The sequence below is a fragment of the Colias philodice genome, chromosome 7 (assembly GCF_061535455.1).
Source record: "Colias philodice isolate Cphi_HAF_F1 chromosome 7, ilColPhil1 Martin Lab GWU primary, whole genome shotgun sequence".
In the NCBI taxonomy this organism is placed as follows: Eukaryota; Metazoa; Arthropoda; class Insecta; order Lepidoptera; family Pieridae; genus Colias; species Colias philodice.
The window spans coordinates 121,743-144,515 of NC_143092.1; the positions used below are offsets into that span (position 1 = coordinate 121,743).

At 36.7% G+C, this 22,773-nt stretch overlaps 2 protein-coding genes across 2 annotated transcripts; both read left to right on the plus strand.

The window, feature by feature from the left end:
- The first annotated feature begins 2,240 nt into the window (after positions 1 to 2,240).
- stnA (stoned A) lies at positions 2,241 to 5,327 on the plus strand. Its single transcript, XM_089697168.1, has 2 exons — positions 2,241 to 2,294; positions 3,005 to 5,327. Exon 2 carries the CDS (start codon positions 3,036 to 3,038, stop codon positions 5,325 to 5,327), a length of 2,292 nt encoding a protein of 763 aa, XP_089553294.1. The 5' UTR covers positions 2,241 to 2,294; positions 3,005 to 3,035.
- Positions 5,328 to 5,343: 16 nt separating this feature from the next.
- On the plus strand, positions 5,344 to 22,529 carry stnB (stoned B). Its single transcript, XM_089697170.1, has 12 exons — positions 5,344 to 6,865; positions 6,940 to 7,108; positions 7,390 to 7,523; positions 7,660 to 7,834; positions 10,416 to 10,637; positions 11,070 to 11,214; positions 13,366 to 13,494; positions 16,041 to 16,146; positions 16,444 to 16,612; positions 18,079 to 18,193; positions 18,631 to 19,157; positions 19,955 to 22,529. Exons 1-12 carry the CDS (start codon positions 5,344 to 5,346, stop codon positions 20,097 to 20,099), a joined length of 3,558 nt encoding a protein of 1,185 aa, XP_089553296.1. The 3' UTR covers positions 20,100 to 22,529.
- The last annotated feature ends 244 nt before the right edge of the window (positions 22,530 to 22,773 follow it).

The window sequence follows — 22,773 nt, forward strand, 5'->3', positions numbered from 1 at the left end:
TGTTGTGCAAATCGACTAATGCTGGTTTATGTGGATATTTCACTACGCCAGAAAGAGAAGGAAGCATAAGGTGACACTACGACCATAACATTTTAATTTAATAGCATTATATCCTATTTTGACAAAATAGTTCTATTCTATTCCCACTAGAGGCATATATGGCGCCGTGTCTTGTTTTGTCTTTTTTAACGTTCCGTTACATCCATCCTTACAATATTTCACAATAATTTAATGCTTTGTATATATTAAAAAAAACAGGAGATTCTATCAGTATAATTTATTAGAATTTCTATTTTAAAGTAAAAATAAAAAATTATATATTTTTCACTCTGGCAATCATAAATCAAATTTATTATGATATTAATTAATAAATAAATCGTCTTTTAAATCTGTGTTTCGATTTATATTAAAGATAAACAAAAGAAAAATTTATTTTATTACCTATTGAATCTTATTCGTTAGGTAGGTACTTAATTTATCATTGAATGGCATTAATTACTTGCTCTCTTATATTACTATTTCTTAAAATCGAGGTGGCAACACTGCTCGCGCGCCATTTTCGAATAATAATTGATTTTCAAGTTTGAACCCTTAACTGCAATCATTCAAGAAACTAACTATAGGTCATAGGTAATAATTTTCTAGAAACAAAAGTTTGTGATAAGTAGCTTTATACTTATATATCTCTATTTTTTTTGTATTTAGTTTTCAGTTCCGTAGTTAGTTGTTTATTTTAAAACTATAACTGAGTAGATAACGTGTGAATATACTTATAGGTAGTTACTAGTAATTAGTAAAATAAAATACGCTAAGTTCATATATAATTTTTGGAATTTCAACTACCTATTTGTCTATGTGGCTATTTCTTTTTTTAACTTATCTATCTATACTAATTGCTTGTCCCGACTTACTCTATAAAAAAAATATTCTCTGACCTGACGCATTAGAGATGTAGGTAGCTTTCTAATGGTAAAAGAATTTTTGAAATCGTTCCAGTTTCAGTAGTTTTTGAGTAATAATATTATAACAAACTCACAAGAAAACAAAAGTTTCCTCTTTATAATATTATTAAGTTTAGTTAAGTATAGGATTAAAAAGAAAGTCGTGAGTTAGACCACTTAGGTACCATATAGATAACTCAAGAACGGCTGAACAAAAATCGATTACCCAGGCGGAGCCGAGCAAGCAGCTAATAAGATATAAAATTGTTATAGGGAACATTTTTAATAAATATCCCAACTACCCTCATTTAGAAAACATGTAGTCTTCGTAGATAGGAGGCAAATGCATAGTAGGTATGTATTTATTATTTGGTTTTGCACAGAAAAAATATATAATTTCTTCACTGGACAATTTTGTTACGTTCCCTAGATTTTTCTCTTTTATCAAAATAAAAGAATTTAATTCATATTTTGTGATATTATTTAACTCGCATTTATGGCGTAATTTGTTTGTTGTTGTGTTTTATCGTGAGCAAAAGAAAACTAAAAGTAATTACACAAAATGCTTTGACAAAGATCTCGCAAATGTTATAATAGGTACCTACTTATATTATTGTATAAGAAAAAAATCATAATAGGTATTGTCAAGTAGAAAACGTAAAAGTGTGAAAATTAGAGCTACTTAACTTAGTGATTTTTTTTCATCGAGTCAATATCAATATTTTATGTTTTTGATCGAACAGAATCCTCGAAAATTTCATGTACATAGTTTGAAATAATATTTTATTTTATAGATTTGGTCTTGAATATTACTCGTATCATAATAGAAGATTGGTAATTTTGCTTTATAAAAAGTCTTAAAGCAATAAAAAATTAGAAACCAAGGCAGTAACCTAACTACTATGATAATAATAATTATAATATGTACATTATAGTGATAACTCAATGCGAGGGTGACCTAATTCGAAGAAATCAATGTATGTAACCTATTAAGGTGCATAAATGGATTTTAATTATTTTCCCTTTCTTAAAAATCTACAGGTACTTGAGTGTCGAATACTGAAGTATAAGTATTCGTATTATGTAGATATCATTATAGATCGGGGAGATTAGCCTGTAGGGGTAGTTACGTAAGGCGGAGTATATCGGTGACACTTGAACTTCTGGGGGCGCGTGACGCGCAAGCGGGCGGGTGCGCGCGGCGGCTGCGCGCGGCGGCTGCGCGAGGCTGCCCGGGGCTGCGCGGGTCGATAGGGCGCCGCGCTCGCCCCGCCGCGCCGCCTCGCCAGTCTCGAGCGAGCCGCCCAAAGCGCACCACTAGACCATTAGAAGTGTCAGTCTGTTGCGATGAAGGTATAGAAGCCCTTTATCCATAGTGCGATAGCGGTATAAATTAGCTGTAGGTGGCGACCGCGGTCCCGGTACGTGCCCGTAGCTCGCTGTGTGTGCTCGGCGACCACGCCGCGGTCTCGCCCGTACATCGCCTTCATCTTATCTATTGTCCGTCTTCAATGTCGAACACTCATGAACCTTTTATCCCATCTCTCGTTTAGTTATGTATCGATTGCTTCAGTCTGCTGTACAGCCGTATAGCGGGCCAGGCATGGGTAGTTACATGTTACCTCATCACGTAGTTAGATCATCTTCGAAATATTTCTCGATGTTGCATGGCCGTTAGTCAACTTACGACTGAACTAAATAATTAAATGCGTGTTATAAAAAACAAAATGACTTACCTATATGGATAAAATATACATATATGCATTTATATAACAAAGCGAATGCTTATATTCTTATATTATTTAAATATATGTGATTGGATAGGCAATAGGAAAAGGAGGATGCGCAGTGGGCGACTACATTCATCGTAAAAACGATTTTGTAATCATTTCAGAAGTGACCCACATATTGTGTACTTACAGTGTGAAATACCTATCTATTATAATTTAAATTCTTCTCGCTTGACTGTAAAACATCTGATTACTTATTAATTAATAAAAAAAATATTCCTGTAACTAACTAATTCCTCCTATGATTAAAATTTTTCACGTTTTTTTTTTCAGCAACACGAAAAGCATTTAATAAATACATATAATGCTAAAGCTACCCAAAGGCCTTAAGAAAAAGAAGAAAGGGAAAAAATCAAAACGCAAAGGCGAAGAAGAACTCTTTACCGAAGAAGAATTAGAAAAGTATAGACGAGAACATCAGCAAAAAGCTGAAAACGGAGAAGGATCTGCTAAAGAGAATGAAGAGTGGTCCAAGTTCAAAGATTTAACTACCGGCGTTGATTCAGTTCTCAAGAAAACTCAAGGGGACTTAGATCGCATAAAATCGACTTCATTTTTTCAACGTGTCACCATAAAAAATGAACTAAAGCCAGTTGAAAAAGAAAAACCAGTGCGCCCTGTAGTTGAGGTTACTGAAGCTGACTTTCCTCACTTAGCACAGGCAGCTGCTGCTGACACAGACGGAGACAAAAGTGATTACGGTGTTACTGACGACGAGTCGGAGGAGGAAGAAGAAGACTACGATATCTTCGATACATCCTATATAGACGCCGTCCAACGTGGTGAAGTTAAACTTGCATACGTTCCTGATTCTCCAGAGGAATCAAAGGACGACGATATATTCGATACATCCTACGTCAACGCGTTAATAAAAGGTCAAGAAGTCAAGTCTTCTAAAAATAAAAAAGGATTAGATATTGGAATTGCTGTTGAAGTCCTTACTGGTCGTATAGATAATGTGAAAGTCACAACTAAGAAACCAACCAAAAGAACTATACCAGGTGATTTGTTACTTGAAGACGATGATAAAAGTTCGGTTTTAGAAAGTAAAGTTGTTGAAGAGCCCGTTGAAAAGAGTATTTTAGACCTTGATGCTGACATTCCTATAACAGCACCCATTGATCTAAGTACTTCGCTTATACAACACATTAAAAAAGAAGTACATCAAGAAGATCAGGAATGCCCAACGTCTAATGTTGTTGAGGAAAATCCTAGCGAAGAAGAAATCGATGAATTCACTTTATTAGCAGCCGAATCTCTTGAAACAAAAGCCGAGGTTATTAAATTAGATGAGAGTGAAATAAAAATTGAACCAGTTTTACAAGATTCATGGTCTGCCTTTGAAGCAAATACAAAAGAGTCGGTATTTGCTGAGGGAATAGTTGAAGATCAACTTGATGTTCTAGATCCTTATATTGATCAGGACGATCCTTTTGACACTAGCTTTGCAGATGCTGTTGTGCCTTCCACAAATTTATACAATTTAAAACAAGAAGCTGCTGTATTGGAGGAAGATGATGATTTCGATCCCCGTGCAGATGAAGTACAGGTACATTTAAATAATAGGAGGAAGTCATCTGTACGAATTCATTTGACGGATCCTTCTGGAGTTAGGGAGTCCATAACATCTGATGATATTATTGACAATCACTTAAACGACCCAACAAGAGATTTGTTAGGAGGAAGCACTACTGATCTAACACAGCTAGGTGATTCACCCTTAGATCCAGTTGATTTGAATGACATCGATCCATTCGATACTACTATTGTTGATAAAATTGTAGCTCCAGGCAGAGTGGAGTTAAAATTACTGGAGGAAGAACTGATTGATCCCACACCTGTGACAATTTATAAGGTTCCTAGTGATCCTGATTTTGATCCTCGCGCTGATGAAGTAATCGATAAAAAAACAGAAAGAAGAGCGTCTCGTCCAGAAAATTTAACAGTTAGCAAAAGTGTGGTATTTGATGTCGATGGTGCAAATGATGTAAACTGTTTGGACAGCAAAGCAAAACCAACGAAACCTTTAACACCGTATTATAGCCGTGAAGTTTCGATCACAGAAGATTTAAGCGAAGAAACCGAAGCTGCAGATAGATTTCCAAGTAATTTACAAAGAACTCGTTCTGACGAAGATTTTACTGCACATCCTCCTGTTAATACTAAGCGACGACATTCGGAATACCCGAAATCGGATCAGACTGTTTCGATACAAAGCGATTTGCTTCAGAGCGGAGACGTTGATTTACCGATAAAGGTTTTAACTCCTTCAGGTCCACCGCAAAACGCATCGATAGACCAAGAGGTTGAAGACCCTTTTGATACATCGTTTGCTAGTAATATTAACCCAAGTAAAACTGAACTCAGATTATTAGCTAAAGAATTTTCTTGTGAAGATACAGATATACCAGTAAATGAAAATAAAGATTTACTGGAAACGGATGACGATTTGTTTCAAATAAAAGCACTGACACCAGAGCCCCTTGAGACTACTCAAGACACTGAAGATTTTGATCCATTTGATACATCTTTTGCAAATAATCTAACACCAGGAAAAACAGAAGTGAAGCTTCTAGAATCTGAATTTTTGAATTGAGAGTAATAAAATAAAAATGGCATACAATCCGTTCTTAAGTTTAAATGAACCTGCTGCACCTGTCACCGCAGAACTCAATCCATTTATGACAGCTGAAGACGATGGCGCAGACTTCACAGCAAATGATAACCCATTTGCTACAAGCAATCCTTTCTCTGATTTTGGAAACAATTATGAACCACCGGCTGGTGATACAGTTCCCATTGATATATTTGGTAATGCGGAGCCAGTTAATATAGGAGCTAAACAATATGAAGAAAACAATTCAATTAACATTTTTGATAATCAATTTGAAGAACAAACTACGACAAATGACAAAATATTAAAACCTACGGAGCTAGAACTTATCTCTACAATCGTGGATGACAGCTATGCAAAATCTGAAGAAATTGATAATCAACCTACGATGAGGCCGGTACCACAAGAAACACAAAATTTAATACTCAGTGTCACGGGTCAGATGGAATTTACAAGTTCACATTTACTTAATCGTATTCCACCAACGCGTACACCAAGTCCCGTGTCCGTGAGAGATATTCATTCTCCTAGCCCGACACCGGAACAGGACATGTTGGAAGAATCACCGGCCCCTAGTGCTAACGTTGAAGTGAATAAAAATAAACCAGCTAGACCTCCACCGGCGCGACCCCCTCGACCGGCTCCGCCACCGAGACCACAAGCTCCTCCACAACCACAAGCGCCTCCACAACCACAAGTTGATGATATTAACCTTTTTGATGCTCCAGCACCTGTTGTTATTAAACCAACTAAAGAAGCCATTCTGAGTTTATACTCAGCTCCTAAAAAAGAAGAAAACCCTATTGACTTTTTAAGCGATGATATACCTGAAATGCCTGCTAAAGAAGAAATATCTACCAATATTGCCCCTAATGCAATTTCTACTGCTAGTACGACAGTTGAATCTTCAAGTTTAATTTTTACAGATTCAATGAGTACAATTGAAGAATCACACAAGGAAGTGGACATAAGAAATGACACTAACACTAAAGATGAAATCCAAAACACTGAAATGGATACCTCAGAATCGCATAATGAAGTAAAGGCAACTGAAAAAGTCGAAGAAACCATAACGTCTCCTTTTGATAATGTTGAACAAGACACATTGGGAAATGAAGCGTTCAATGATTTAGATAAAAATCCTTTCGAATCAGCCTCTGACGGTATCACAAGTGAACCATTTGCTGCAACTGATATATTTTCAGCAAAACCTAGTGATACAATGATATCTCCTGCAGCGGAAACGGTGCAAAATGTCGGAACTGATGCTTTTAATTCAGTTCCAAAAAATAATTTCCAAGAATCTCCCATGGACCACAGCGGGGCTTTCGACACTGGAACAAACATCTTCGATAGTGCTCCTGCAACCACAGCGCCCGCATCGCAGGTCGATAATCAAGATGATTTTGGATGGGGACAACCCGAACCGATGGCGCAAGACGCTTTCCCTGAGAATAACGATGCATTCGATGCCTTCGCTGCTAAATTCGATTCGGCCAGTGGAAATCACATGGCTACAGGTGAGTCGTTGTCCTATTGTGAGTACATTAATAAAAATATATTTCGGTGTTAACAACTTGCATAATAATTGAAGACGCGTGGGGAGACGACGGCAGCTCGGAGGCGGCGCCCGGCGGGTTCGAGGCGGAGGCGTTCGACCCGTTCCTCAGCATGGACGCGCCGCCGCCGCCCGCCGCCACGCCGCGCCTCGAACACCAGGGCTCGAGGGACTCCACTGATGATACTTTCTCAGTTTTCATCAAGTTAGTATACTGCATGTATACGGCATATTGTGGATACACTGAGGTGTCAAAAAATTATTTTAACCTGAAGTGTGCCAAACCACAGAAACAACATACTTTTGATCGATTAATATTCATTTATTTTTACAAGATACAGACGGTTTAAAGATTTATATCTATGGTGACGTTTTAACTCGTTCATAATAATCTTCTATTAAGAGTAAAAACATTTCTTTGAATTTGCACCAAATAAAAAAATACAAAGCTACGTTGTAGGCATCTCAAGCACGCACGCATTGCAGGCCCAAGGAGAGCTCGGCGGGTGCGGGGCCGGCGGTGCCCGCGCTGGCGCCGCCGCCGCGCGCTGTGCCCGAGTCGCCGCGCGTCAACCCCTTCGACAGCGCCGAGCCGCAGCTGCACTTCCAGCCGCAACCACGTACGGATGTTTCCAAATCACAATATTTATTTGCATTTGTGGTTATAGAAATTTACTTTCAGGCTGTTTTATTTATTTAATTTATAAAAGCACTTTTTTTCACATCATTTATGAATAAAATCTTTATGAAACTTAGCGGAGGCGGTGCGGGGTCGCGCGGGGGCCGGGAGCGGGGGCGAGACGCCGCCCACGCCGCTGTTCGACGACGACGTGTCGCAGCCGCTGGAGGACTTCCCGCGCACCAAGTACCTGGGGCCCGGCTGGGAGATGCATCTGCGACAGCCCAACAAGAAGAAGATCACGGGACAGAGGTAACAAACGTTACAATACCAGTGTCACTGTCATACTGAACAGATATAACGATATAACTCATCTAAATGAAACCTACCCTATGTGTTAATCCAAGTTACCTTCTATAATATGTGTGCTAAATTTAATGTATTCGGTTCAGTAGTATTTGCGTGAAAGAGTAACAAACACACACATCCTCACAAACTTTCGCATTTATAATATTAGTAGGATTAAAACTGCTTTTTACATTATCTCTCTGATTAAATTTTTTAATTTATCTATCAAATTAAATACTTAATTAAATAAATAATAATATTACCTACCTTCACAATGCCTAATAACGGTTAAGAGCAATCTTCCGTATCCTCTCCCATCTCACCGAACCGTTGTATTCAGTTCTCTTCTGAATTATTATTTCTGAGAAACACGAAATACAAGGTTATTTATTATGCATACCATGTTTAAATATAAATTTATAGTTGAATCGTTTCTATCGCCTTAAATACGTATTTTATCATAATTTATCTATAATATTATCTTTTTATTGACTTATTGAAATTTCCCCACAAAGAGAAATTTTCCTGACGTATAGAAATTCTCCTGTCTTAGCGAAATTTTCCCGACTTATGGATTTTTCCTGACCTATAGAAATTTTTGCGGCAAAGAGAAATTTTCCTCACGTATAGAAATTTTCCTGGCTTATAGAATTTTTCCTGACGTAAAGAAATTTTCCTGGCGTATATAATTATTCCTGACTTATACAAATTTTCCTGACGTATAGAAATTCTCGTCTTAGCGAAATTTTACCGACTTATGGATTTTTTTATAGAAATTTTTGCGGCAAAGAGAAATTTTCCTCACGTATAGAAATTTTCCTGGCTTATAGAATTTTTCTTGATGTAAAGAAATTTTCCTGGCGTATATAATTCTTCCTGACTTATACAAATTTTCCTGACGTATAGAAATTTTCCTGGCTTATAGAAATTTTCCCGACGTATAGAAATTTTCCTAGTTTATAGACATTTTCCCGACGCATAGAAATTTTCATGGCGTATAGAAATTTTCCTGGCTTATAAACATTTTCCTGACTTATACAATTTTTCCTTATCTACATAATTTTGCGCCAAGAGAAATTTTCCCGACGTATAGAAATTTTCCTGACGTATAGAAATTTTCCCGACGTATAGAAATTTTCCTGGCGTATAGAAATTTTCCTGGCTTATAAACATTTTCCTGACTTATACAATTTTTCGCAGCAAAGAGAAATTTTCCTCACGTATAGAAATTTTCCTGGCTTATAGAATTTTTCCCTTCTCATGGAAATTTTAATGGCTTATAAACATTATCCTGACTTATACAAATTTTCCTATCTATATAATTTTGCGGCAAAGAGAAATTTTCCTCACGTATAGAAATTTTCCTGGCTTATAAAATTTTTCCTGACGTATAGAAATTTTCCTGGCTTATAAACATTTTCCTAACTTATACAAATTTTCCTTATCTATATAAATTTTCCTGACGTTTTCCTTTCTTATGGAAATTTTCCAGCTTATAGAAATTTTCCCGACTAACTTTATAACTAAACTATTGTTTAAATCATTTTTCTAATCTTCCTAAAATTGGAAATTTTGACGACTGATTAAAGTAAACCACCCACCTATTCCCACCCACATCCCGTACGCTATGCTCTCTATCCACAGGCCGCGCGTGCGCAGATGGCTCAGTATCTGCATAGCTAGCGAACGTATAAACTCGCCTGGTCGTTGGGCGTTCATGAACAATATCATCATCATAATTTTTATTGAAAATAATATTCATATAGTTTTCTTTGCCCGCGGATTCCCCTGATGTTAAATTCGCATTAGTGTGAGTCGTTTCACCGCTGTCAAAAGTTACCCATGGCCATGTCCACAGGCCATGTCACATTTAAACGAATAAACATACTTTCGCATTTATAATATTATGCTAGAGGTCCGCCCCGGCTTCGCCCGTGGCATATATTTCGCAATAAAAGGTAGCCTATGTCCTTTCTCGGGTATCAAAATATCTCCATACCAAATTTCATGCAAATTGGTTCAGTAGTTTAGGCGTGATTGAGTAACAGACAGACAGACAGAGTTACTTTCGCATTTATAATATTAGTATGGATTTTTTGAAAAAAAAATGGCCAATTTTAGTCAAAATTTATAGTTTTCTGGCTAAAAATAAAGATTCAAGATTCAAATAACAATTCAAGTTTCCACTGTGGTGGGAAAAATTAACATTTTTGATGAAAATTAAAAACAATCATGAATTGTTTTTATTTTTTATTAAATACCCTAAAAATGAGCTTAAATTTTTCCATTTACAATATCACAAAATTCTCCATTGATTTTGAGATATTGATGCAATACTAAATATCCCTAGACTTTGTTGATGTATAATGTATTCACTATGCGGTGCCATAACCATTTTATTTGTGAATGTAAATATTATGATTTTATTTTAAATATTCAATTCTTTTGAAAGTACAATTTACAGTTTTTCAATAGTATATTTCTCGATGAAGAAACGGTATTCGAATCGATATCGCACAAAGTGAGTGAGCGGCGTGTCGGGCAGGTTCTGGAAGAAGGTGTGGGTGCGCGTGGTGCAGGGCGACAGCCCCGCGGTGCAGCTGCTGGGCGGGCCGGGCGAGCGCGAGGCGCAGGCGCCGCTGCAGGAGCTGCCGCTGCAGGCCTGCTACTCCGTGTCCGACGTCGGCGCGCAGCAGTTCGACCAGTTCGGCAAGATCTTCACCGTCAAGCTGCAATACGTGTTCTACAAGGAGCGCCCCGGCGTCAGGTGCGTCGTCCCACACGCGGTTCGGTGACGTCACGTTTGAAGCGTAAACTTTTACATACTAGCTTTTCGCCCACAGCTTAATAGCAAATTGTATACTAATCCTTAGTCGATAATCACTCTGTTATAAAAACCGCATCGGCAAATTTGACAGAGAAAGTGACTTTGTTGTATACTATGTAGTGATTAGTAGGATTGGCTAGGATTTTATTTCTGACGGAATTTCACATTAATTTTATCTCCATAAGTTACTTCACCGTTAGAGATAGCAAGTTTCTTATTGGGATGCTTCGAACCGTGCTTTGTTATGTGAGTCATTTATGTAAACATAAATGATTAACACTTGGAAAATAGAGGGAAAGATGTGAAGTGATGATTTTAAACGGATCGATGTATATTATGTGGATTGGTAATAATGCGAGTGTTGTGTGTCAGGCCGGGGCAGGTGACGAAGGCGGAGCGCATCACGAACAAGCTGTCGCAGTTCGCGGCGTACGCGATACAGGGCGACTACCAGGGGGTCAAGGAGTTCGGCAGCGACCTGCGCAAGCTCGGCTTGCCCGTCGAGCACGCGCCGCAGGTAACAGTCTGCTGCAAGTGGTGATAAATACTGCATTCATAATTCATAATTATTCTTTATTTACGTTAAACATGGTATTTTTAGATGTTACATTTTTACTTATAGTAGGTACAACATGTTTAGCCGTCATTAAAAAAACAGCATGCAAATTTTATAATTGTATATAAAACAATGGGTCCAATTAAATTATCAATGTTTATTACAAAATTATTACTTATCTTATATATAAAATTCTCGTGTCACAATGTTAGTCTGCATACTCCTCCGAAACGGGTGGACCGATTCTCATGAAATTTTCTGTGCATATCGGGTAAGTCTGAGAATCGGCCAACATCTATTTTTCATATGTACCACGGGCGAAGCCGGGGCGGACCGCTAGTATCATATAAATTAGCTTGTCAATCATAATTCTATTTCTCGTCATCAAAAATTCTTTAATACTGTAGAAGGACCGATTAGTTAGCCATTCTCCTAATGCTTTTTTACATAATTTGCCCTTATTATTTTTAAATTTATTAGGTACGTGATTATAAATTTTAATAATAAAATTTTAATAATTTGGAAAATCCAAAAGTGCACGCCTCATAATTTTTTTTTAATAAATATTTATTAATTATTATTTTTGTTTATTTAATAACAATTAAACCACATCGAATCAGACCCTGAAAAATGAAAGGGTTCTATTCCTGAGCATACTCAAGCGTAAGAGAAAAAAAAAGACTCGATTAGTAAAGTATTTCGGTCGCTATCGTGTTAACAAGAAAAAGGATCCGCACATACAGACACACGGACGTCCAAGACAGAACTTTTTTAAACTGTTTTTTAACTAGTTTAAATAACAAAAATGACATCAAAAATATCATGAACGTTAAAAATAGTGTTTTTTCTTAATATGTGTGTGTATGTATTATCTTACAAGTGCAATGTATGATACATAAAGACATTTTAAGTTTGAAAAATCAGATGTTTTGCGCGAAGCGACAGTAGTACCCACCTCAACGCTTCGCTTATGAGGCGTGCAATACAATAAAAATACAATTTTTGTTATACAACTTTAGTCGAGGATATTCATCTAAAATAAGTTTATTAGGATCCCTACGAATACGATCATTTATATAAGAAGCCTTTTTGAAAAGATGCAGATTTTTTGATACAAACACACAAACATCGTAAATGTAGAGTGACGGAAGCGGTAATAGACCAAGTTTTTTAAACATTGGTCTACAGGATTCATCTGGAGCTCTGCTACATATGGCTCTTATGCATTTCTTCTGTGCAATAAACACCCTTTGTACATCTGTGCTATTACCCCAAAAAATAAGTCCATAATGAAGCACTGATTCTACAGCGTGGTAAAATGTAACAGCCGTTTTAATATTTGTGACAATTTTAATTTTTCTAAGAGCGTAAACTTTATTAATTTTTTCACAAACTATTTCAACGTGTGATTTCCAATCTAAACGTTGATTGATATTAAGTCCAAGAAATTTTAGGTCATCTGTTGCTACTAATTTCGGAATGTCAATAGAATATTAATTAAATTGTACATACATTGATTTACTTAAATTAATTTTTAGATTATTAAAAGTCAGCCATTCTATAATTTTGTCAACAGAACGTTACATTAATCTCATTAACATGATCCTTTAGCGTATTATTTTTCTTTTCAGATGTCACAATTATTGATATATCGTCAGCATATAAAATAACCTTATGATTTGTTACATTCAGAATATCATTAATATATAGAATGAAAAGGATAGGGCCTAGAATGCTGCCCTGTGGAACGCCACATTTTGAATATTTGTATTTCGAGTTATAAGTTTCAACTTATAACTCGGAATACATTGCTGCAAGTTCTTTGTCAAGCACGTCGAAGAAGACTCAAATGACTAATTCGATTTCAATTCGATTTTCATGTAAAATTTCAAATATAGATGTTTCACAATTATTAATCAAGACTGATGTCTTAATTTCGTTTTTTTTCAACCACTCGATTGCTTAAAAGATAATAGACACAGTTACGATACATTTTACACAACTACTCAACATAACATGCAGTAACATAAAGTCGAATCGTCTTTGAATTTCTAAAAATGATATTGTGTTGACGGGCAACTGGCAAGCACTTGACATGACGTGGGGTCGCAGGTGTCGCAGCTGTTCAAGCTGGGCTCGCTGAGCTACGAGGACGTGAAGCAGTTCTCGTGCTGCGTGGAGGAGGCGCTGTTCCGCCTGCCCGCGCACCGCGACCGCGCGCTCACTTACAAGATGGAGGAGGTATCACCACATTTTATATACACAAACATTAAAAAAAAAATGTTTAATTCTTCAAATTGATATCAATAATGTTAAAGATAATATTTTCATAACATTATTTGTTCATGTATAAAATACTAGATTTCCGCCCGCGGCCTTGCCCGCGTTTTCAAAGGAAATCCCGCATAGTTCCCGTTCCCGTGGGATTTCCGGGATAAAACCTACCCTATGTGTTAATCCAAGTTACCTTCTATATGTGTGCTAAATTTCATTGTAATCGGTTCAGTAGTATTTGCGTGAAAGAGTAACAAACACACACACACACATGACACACACATTTTCACAAACTTTCGCATTTATAATATTAGTAGGATTAAAACTGCTTTTTTACATTATCTCTCTGATTATTTTTTTAAATTTATCTATCAAATTAAATAATTAATTAAATAAATAATAATATTATTACTTTCACAATCGCCTAACAACGGTTTAGCCCCCCTAGGAGCAATTACTCCAGTCAGTCAAGACAATAAATTCACAATAATTCCAAAAGTTTTCAAACTACAAGTCAAGTGAATGGTACATTGGGACGACAATAAATCTCATTTTGCAACCTTGTCCGCAGTCCGGAACAATGTTAAAATTGCAATTAAATTATTTTTTTGCTGTATGATCGTGGAAAAAATTCCATACTATGTATTAAATTTGCAACCAATCTAAGTGTACGGAACATATGGATTTTTGCTGACTTATAGAAATTTTTGCGGCAAAGAGAAATTTTCCTCACGTATAGAAATTTTCCAGCTTATAGAAATTTTTCCGACGTATGAAATTTTTTTTACAGAAAATTTTCCTGACTTATCGTAATTTTCCCGACTTACGGATTTTTCCGGTCGTATAGAAATTTTCCTGACGTATAGAAATTTTTTACTTAATTTACTTAATTTTTACTTAATTTCTCTCTGTACAACCGGTTGTCTGGAAGAAATCGCTATTTAGCGATAAGACCGCCGTTTGTTATATTTTGTATCCTAGGCTAAGTCTCGATTTGTAATTTATCTTGAGCAATAAAGCATAAATAAATAAATAAATTTTCCTGACGTATAGAAATTTTCCTGGCTTATAAACATTTTCCTGACTTATACAAATTTTCCTTATCTTTACAAATTTTCCTAGCTTATAGAAATTTTCCTAGCTTATAGAAATTGTCCTAGCTTATAGAAATTTTCCTTTCTTATAGAAATTTTCCAGCTTAAAGAAATTTTCCTGACTTATCGTAATTTTCCCGACTTATGGATTTTTCCTGACGTATAGAAATTTTCCTGTCTTCTACAAATTTTCCTTATCTATATAATTATGTTGCAAAGGGAAATTTTCCTCACGTATAGAAATTTTCCTGTCTTATCGAAATTTTCCGGACTTATGGAAATTTTCCTGGATTATAAACATTTTCCTGACTTATAGAAATATTCCTTTTTTTTAAATTTTCCCGTTTCTAGAAATTTTCCCGACGTATGGAAATTTTCCTGACTTATCGAAATTTTCCCGACTTATGGCGTTAATTTTCCTGGCGTATAAACATTTTCCTGACTTCTACAAATTTTCCTGGCTTATAGAAATTTTCCTCATGTATAGAAATTTTCCTTGTTTATAGAAATTTTCCTTTCTTATAGAAATTTTTACGACTTATGGATTTTTCCTGGCGTATAGAAATTTTCCTGACTTATAGAAATTTTCCTGACGTATAGACATTTTCCTTTCTTATGGAAATTTTCCTGACTTTCTTATGTAAGTTTTCCTGACTTATCGTAATTTTTCTGTCAATCGAAATTTTCCTAACTATTGTTAAAATCATTTTTCTAATCTTCCTAAAATTGGAAATTTTTACGACTGATTAAAGTAAACCACCCACCTATTCCCACCCACATCCCGTACGCTATGCTCTCTATCCACAGGCCGCGCGTGCGCAGAATGGCTCAGTATCTGCATAGCTAGGGAACGTATAAACTCGCCCGGTCCTTGGGCGTGGTACCTACATATTTCGCTATAAAAGGTAGCCTATAATGTCCTTTCTCGGGTATCAAAATATCTCCATAATTACCAAATTTCATGCAAATTGGTTCAGTAGTTTAGGCGTGATTGAGTAACAGACAGACAGACAGAGTTACTTTCGCATTTATAATATTAGTATGGATTATATGAAATAAAAATATCATAATATCATCGAACACTTTTATTATTTAAATATCATCAACTATAATTATGTAAACATGGTGATTGTTACTAATTGTAACTGTTTATTTAATAAATGGTTTTCGATGTAATTTAATAGGTTCCATACTTAATTTAGTGAATTTAGTTATGGAAACGATTTAAATATTCTTGGAGCATTTGTTAGACAGTAAAGTAAGAAAAGTAACATGAAATGACCTTTTAAAAGAATAAATTCCCCTACTTGGCATCTATAACTCTTTGTTAATTGTTATCCTACATACTACATACTGCATTTTACATACTGCATAGCATGTTACATAAATGGAAGTAACTAAATCCCAATATGCATACAGGTGCAAATTACGACAGTGGACGAGCTATACGTGGAGCAGGACGCGGAGGGTTCGGTGCTGAAACAGATCGCGCGCGTGAGGATCTTCTTCCTCGGCTTCCTTAGTGGTAAGATCTGTTGCTGATTGAGATGATGATGATGTGTTTATTCGACTATATTTTATCAAATCAAATCAAAAGTTGTTAAGTTGAAGTTTTAAAAGTTGTAAACTTGTAAGTTTTTTGTATTGTCATCTTTATTGAAACTATGTACATTTAAGACTATTAGTTTATGAAAATAAATTACAATCACTTTTTATTCATTTTTTACTCGCCTGATGATGTTTTGAAACCGGTCGAAATTAATTACGTAAACGATGACGGCTGTTAATAAAAATAAAATTAATATTTTTGACTTGTGTGCAGGCATGCCGGACGTGGAGCTGGGGCTGAACGACATGCGGCGGCAGGGCAAGGAGGTGGTGGGGAGACACGACATCATCCCCGTCGTCACGGAGGAGTGGATCCGCGTCGAGGAGCCCGAGTTCCACGCCTGCGTGCAGCCCGAGGAGTTCCACAACTCGCAGATCATCAAGTTAACACACACCCTTACTACTTACACCTTTATCTTATAGTACCAATATTAAATATTCCCTCGTGTTTATACGAATATTAATCAAATGAATATAATGATAAATCTAAAAAATATATAGAAAAGTATCTGTTGTATTTGTTTTTAAAATATAAAGCTCCAATTGGAACTGTTTAAAGGATATTATCAAATCATTGTAGCAACCAACTCAGAGATAATATTGCTTCTTGCACAATTAGATTATTGAGAGCGTATTAAAATATTGATATATGGTATTGATTGGTCAACTAAAACGTTTTTAGGTTAAATTTAACATGTAAGTTTACAAAATAGTGGTTGCTAATATTAACATGAGATAACATTTATTTCTCAAATAAACAAATCAGTCACTAAAGCTGCCCAGATGTTAGGATTTCTCAAGCGAAATACGGGTTGCTTTGGTGTAAAAACTAAAACAATTTTGTATAACGCCTTAGTGCGCAGTCATCTCGAATATGGTAGCCTTATATGGAATCCATTTTATACAGTTCACTCACAACGCATTGAGAGTATTCAAAAAACCTTTACAAGGCACCTAGCGTTTATAAGCAGTGGTTTCTCTCATAGACAGCCATACGAACAGCGTCTTAACAAATTCAACATGATATCTTTGCATAATCGAAGATGTTTTACTGATGTCTTGTTCCTGCATAAGCTATTAAATGGACATATTCAATGCAAAGATATTTTGAAACTTATTCGTATTCAAGTAGGTACCTCATTCATTTCCAAGGACACGAATAAACAGAATCTTCCATATTCCTCTTGTCAAAACTAATTTGGGTGCACAGGCTCCTCTCATTCGAATTCTTAAGGAATACAACAAACTTAACAGTACCATCACGGGTCTTGATGTATTCGGTAGCCAGCTATCCCAATTTAAAAGAATTGTTTTCAATTACTTACGTACCCACAGTATTAAGAAATAGTATCTTATTTTATCTTTTTTATTATCTTACTGTTATTTTTAATCTGCTTCAATATTTTAAAACAACGCATCATGTTTCATGTGACTTTTTTTGACGTGACAACGTCTTAAATTAGGTTGCGACTGTAAGTCACTTATGAAAAAGTGTAACGCTCGGTAACGTTACGATGAGTCACCGAACGAGAGAGAGGCCCGCCGAATGCCTTGCGTCTCTCTCCCATTCAACTATGATAGAGAAAAAGACGTTGTCACGTAAAATCTTCGCCCGTAAAACCGACTTTACAGGCAACCATTTTTTTTAAACCATGTTTTAGAGTATGTTAGTGTAAAAGTTTTGTCATAGCTGAATTTATGTAAACCGTTATTGTCATATATTATAGATGATATTATGTTCAATATGTATTTTTATAAAACTTAATATTATAATGTATTAGTATATTATGTGGTATTACTTAAATAAATAAATAAATAAATAAATAAACATGGACGACGTGGTGATCAGGTTCAAACCGCCGGACGCGTGCTACATCGAGTTGATGCGGTTCCGTGTGCGTCCTCCAAAGAACCGCGAGTTGCCGCTGCAGCTCAAGGCCGCTTGGTGCGTCACCGGCAACAAGGTATGTGCAGACATACATTCATTTGCAAATCATGATAACCTTTATTTAATTTTGATTTTACCTTCTTACCAGTGACATTAATTTTTGTTAATTTGGGTCTAAATTATTAATTTTTCGATATTATGTAAAGCAGTAAAATGGGTTTGAAGACTATTTTTTTTTTAATAACTAAAATGAAAAGATTTAATTGTACATTGATAGATGCATTGAGGTGGCATGGTTATGTTATGTAACGATTTGAGGTTTTTGGGTTTAATTCCGAATCGGTGGTAAATGTTAAAAATACTTATGTAATGACGATTCGAAAGTGCTACTAAAAGTAGTCTAATTGAATAAATAAATGTTTGAGTTTGAGTTTGAATTTATAATATAATATTATGGATGATTTTATTATCCGTTTCGAGTATGAGTGTCCATATGTCCCGTGTCGCGGGCAGGTGGAGCTGCGCGCGGACGTGCTGGTGCCGGGGTTCGCGTCGCGCGCGCTGGGGCAGGTGCCGTGCGAGGACGTGGCCATCAGCTTCCCGATCCCCGAGTGCTGGATCTACCTGTTCCGCGTCGAGAAGCACTTCCGCTACGGCTCCGTGAAGTCGGCGCACCGGCGCACCGGCAAGATCAAGGGCATCGAGCGGTTCCTCGGCGCCGTGGAGCCGCCGGCCGAGTCGCTCATCGAGGTGACGTCGGGGCAGGCCAAGTACGAGCACCAGCACCGCGCCGTGGTGTGGCGCATGGGGCGGCTGCCCAAGGAGGGGCAGGGCGCGTACACGTCGCACGCGCTGGCGTGCCGCCTGGCGCTCACGTCGTACGACCAGGTGCCGGGCGAGCTGGCGCGCTGGGCGCGGGTGGAGTTCACGATGCCGGCGGCGCAGGCCTCGCACGCCACCGTGCGCTCCGTGGCGCTGCACGCGCACGACGCCGACCCGCCCGAGAAGTTCGTGCGCTACCTCGCGCGCCACGAGTACCTGTGAGTGACCCGCCTACTGCTTGTTCCTTCTCACTCTGACCACGTGCTTTTTTGTAGTTCTACAAAAATTATATGATTTTTTTATTTGATTTTAATCACGCTTTTTAAGTAATTTTTTTATATGCAATTTAAATTCAGTGCAACATACGTATACTTCCCCTTTTAACATAAATATGAAAAAATAAATTAGTAATTACAGCCGATCTGAGGTAGGCAAGTAAAAATAGGAAGAAGGACAGAAAAGAGAAGGAGCATAGTATCCTTAAAGACAGAAAGAAAAATCGCTTATCGGTGTTGGCTTCACAACGATAAAGCAAAAATTGCGAATTTCACCAGGGTAAAAAAAAATTTTTTTTTATGTTCTTTCACATTTAAAAATATGATTTTAATGGGTGAACGTTAACCTTTAAAATAATCAATATCAGTGTGTATATAGGTTCCACATTAATTGTACCTGATAAGGTACCTATATCTGTCGTCGTCATCTGGTTGAATCTGTTATTTGATTGAATGACTAACGCATTTAATAAATGACGACATTCTATTGAATGACTGGGATGAACGTTGATTTTACAAACGTCACTCAACGTGTTTAAAATTCTAGACTAAACCAACCCCTTATCCAAACCAACGACTATTCTAAATTCTAAAAGACGTTGAACGTTACATTAAAAAATTTGAAGAGTTCTCCTTTAGTCATTCAATTGAATTATATAATAAACGCGCTAGTCATTCAATCAAATAACAGATTCAACCAGATAACTGCGACATATCAATATGAGCATGTGTGTGTGCAGGGTGGGCATAGAGCGCACGACGGGCCAGTCGGCGGCCGCCTACACGCTGGCCGCCACCACCGACCCCGCACCACCGACACAACCGACACAACCGACACCGCCCACACCGCCCCAACCGCCCTCCTCCGACTCCGACTCCGACTGAACCCCGCTCTACTTCTCCAGCAACGACGACATCGATTTACAATATCTGTACAAACCCAAGAAGAAGGGGCACAAGTAATCGGTGTGTTGTTGAGAACTTTTGGTTAAAGACTCATAAAATTATGGATGCTCCCGTAACTTTGGGAAAGTGACGTCACAGTGGTTTTGTGTATCAAAGGTGACAGGACATATTGTGTTTGTTCTGTATCGGCCTATTTATACCGATTCAAAGGGTTGATGTTGAAAAATGTGTTAATAAACATAGATTTATGGTGTATAAGATTTGAAAAAATGTATCCAAATAAATATCAGTATTATGTTTTATTTACAAACTTCGAACATTTATACATAATATTTTTATTGTATAACTGAAATGGACTCTGTTTTAGTCGTTACTTTTCCTAGCCGCTCTTCCGATACTTTACAGTTTGTATGCCGTCTCGTTGTAAACACTTCTGAGGTTCCTCGAAGAAAATTGTTACAAATTTATGCTTCAATTTAATATTGCGATATTCTTTATCTCTTTTAGCGAAATGTTATATATCATTGTTAAAAAAATCATCAAATATATTGCATTTATGCTTAATAGAATCTAGTGGACTTTGGCCGTTGTCAGGATATAAAATAATGTTTAGAAAGTGCTTAAATATAAGTTGAATAAACGTTCGAAATGTAATGACTATAAATAAATGCTACCACCATACGTATAACGTACTAAAGGTACAATATCATATTGCGTAAGTTACCTAGTAACTAAGTAAGATATATTTGTGATTAAAGATTATCCTTTATATTAGTTGGCCGTGGTACTGTAGTGTATTCAATATGTGGATTGTGGACATATTCGTTATAAAGTAGCGTTGCATATGTTAGGTGAAATCGGACTTTCCCACCGCTCTCTGTAGAGTTATTGTATTAAGTAAATTTATTGACATAAAATATATACTTAGTGCTTAATTCATGGGTAATTAACCAAAGAAGAAATTAAAGTATCTTATAAAAATGTCCGAGATGTTATAAGGGACTGGGATGTTTTATAAAATGACGTGTTTCCCGCGCGAGTGCGCGCGCAGCGCGTTTTGAACTCTTTACAATTAGCTTGGTCGACATTTTGGATAATATATAAGTTCAATTTGAGCACAATAACAAAATATATTGTATATTTACGACAAAGATGAACTCGTTGAGAGTTATAATATAAAAGTTAAAGGTCCAATTGTTTTTCTTCTAAAATCTTTAAAGTGCTGTTATACGATGCAGATTCTTGCGACTTTAGAGAATATAAAAATTATTATCATTAAATTGTCGTTACATAAAACGTTGTACATAGTAACGTAAGAGCGATATTCTCGAACATTGTTTAGTTTTCGATGACAATTTAACAATAATAGATTTTGTAAGCATTAGTGTAAGATAATGTAGTGTTCATAACGTGTGTAAAGGGAGCCATCAGAATGGAACCCGACGGCCGACCATGAGAGAGCTACGCCTGGAATGTGAAATATAGTTGAATAAATTATGGAAAGTGAGGCAAATATGATCATTGTCGTGTCAGTATTAGCATTCATATTGGCTATTAAGTGATTGTGATTAAATGTGGACGATTTATGGGAACCAAGGAGTTGTGGAGTTGTGGTCGTCGTCGATAGTATTCGATATTTGAGAGACGGGCCGCAGCTGTAGACGACATGAGACATTTCCAATGTATAGCTGGGGAAAGGGAAATGGAGTAGATTTGTAAGCAATATGTATAAGGGAATTAGTCGATAAGTGGAGATGTAACTGTGAATAGCGTCTATGTATTGCATCTAGTGATCTAGCACAAAACCTATTAGTGCGAATGTATATGAAATACTCTACCTTCCTTCTGGAATAACTATAAACGTTTCTAAGAAATAAAGTATCTATTATTACCGAGTTAATGTCTATGCTTGTATCGATATAACCCCTAGATCGCGTTGTTGTACTTCTCATAAAGACATTTGACGAGTTCGTATCGACTCCGATAACATTATTTATAGAGCAAATATTCCAAAATATTGTAATAGTATATATTTATATTGTAATAAATACCTATAGCATTATATCGTTCGTTGTGTCGACGGATAGCTCTCTGTGTTGGATGTTGTCTCTCTGCGGAACGTTGCTTTTGCTAGAGCTTACAAGATAGACTAATACCTATAAAGAGTACCTAATTTTCTGCCACTTCTGGATAATATCGATTTTCGAACATTGCGGCATCGGACAAACAGTGTAAACTCTATCAAAAGTAGACCATTAAGTATATACCGTGCAATAATAGGATAAGTGGTGTGCACTAGCCAGGATACTATCCCGGCCACTAGCCGGGGCACTAGCCTAGCGTCGAGGAGACTCGCCAGTCAACCGCGAACCCTGTCATGTTTTGTTGTTAATAAAATTATCGCAAATGCATCTTGTTTTATTTCTACCCTTCCAACCCTTGGTGGCTGGGATCATCACACCACATTACACTGATCTAGTTCAACAAGCCATAACTAATCAGCATTCATTTTATAAAATCGGACAATTTTAATCTGTTTGTATTGAATGATAATAAAATATACTTCACCTTTTATATTTTCCATATCTACAGATAACAAAACGCGTCATTCTGAAGGTACTATAGTCACTCAATCAAATAACACATTCAACCA

What these genes read in the sequence shown, in the direction of transcription:
- stnA (XM_089697168.1), top strand. Translation starts at nt 3,036, where the DNA reads ATGCTAAAGCTACCCAAAGGCCTTAAGAAAAAGAAGAAAGGGAAAAAA.
- stnB (XM_089697170.1), top strand. Translation starts at nt 5,344, where the DNA reads ATGGCATACAATCCGTTCTTAAGTTTAAATGAACCTGCTGCACCTGTC. An exon ending in TGGAAATCACATGGCTACAG is followed by an intron (nt 6,866 to 6,939) that starts GTGAGTCGTTGT and finishes TAATAATTGAAG; the next exon opens with ACGCGTGGGGAGACGACGGC. An exon ending in CTTCCTCGGCTTCCTTAGTG is followed by an intron (nt 16,147 to 16,443) that starts GTAAGATCTGTT and finishes ACTTGTGTGCAG; the next exon opens with GCATGCCGGACGTGGAGCTG.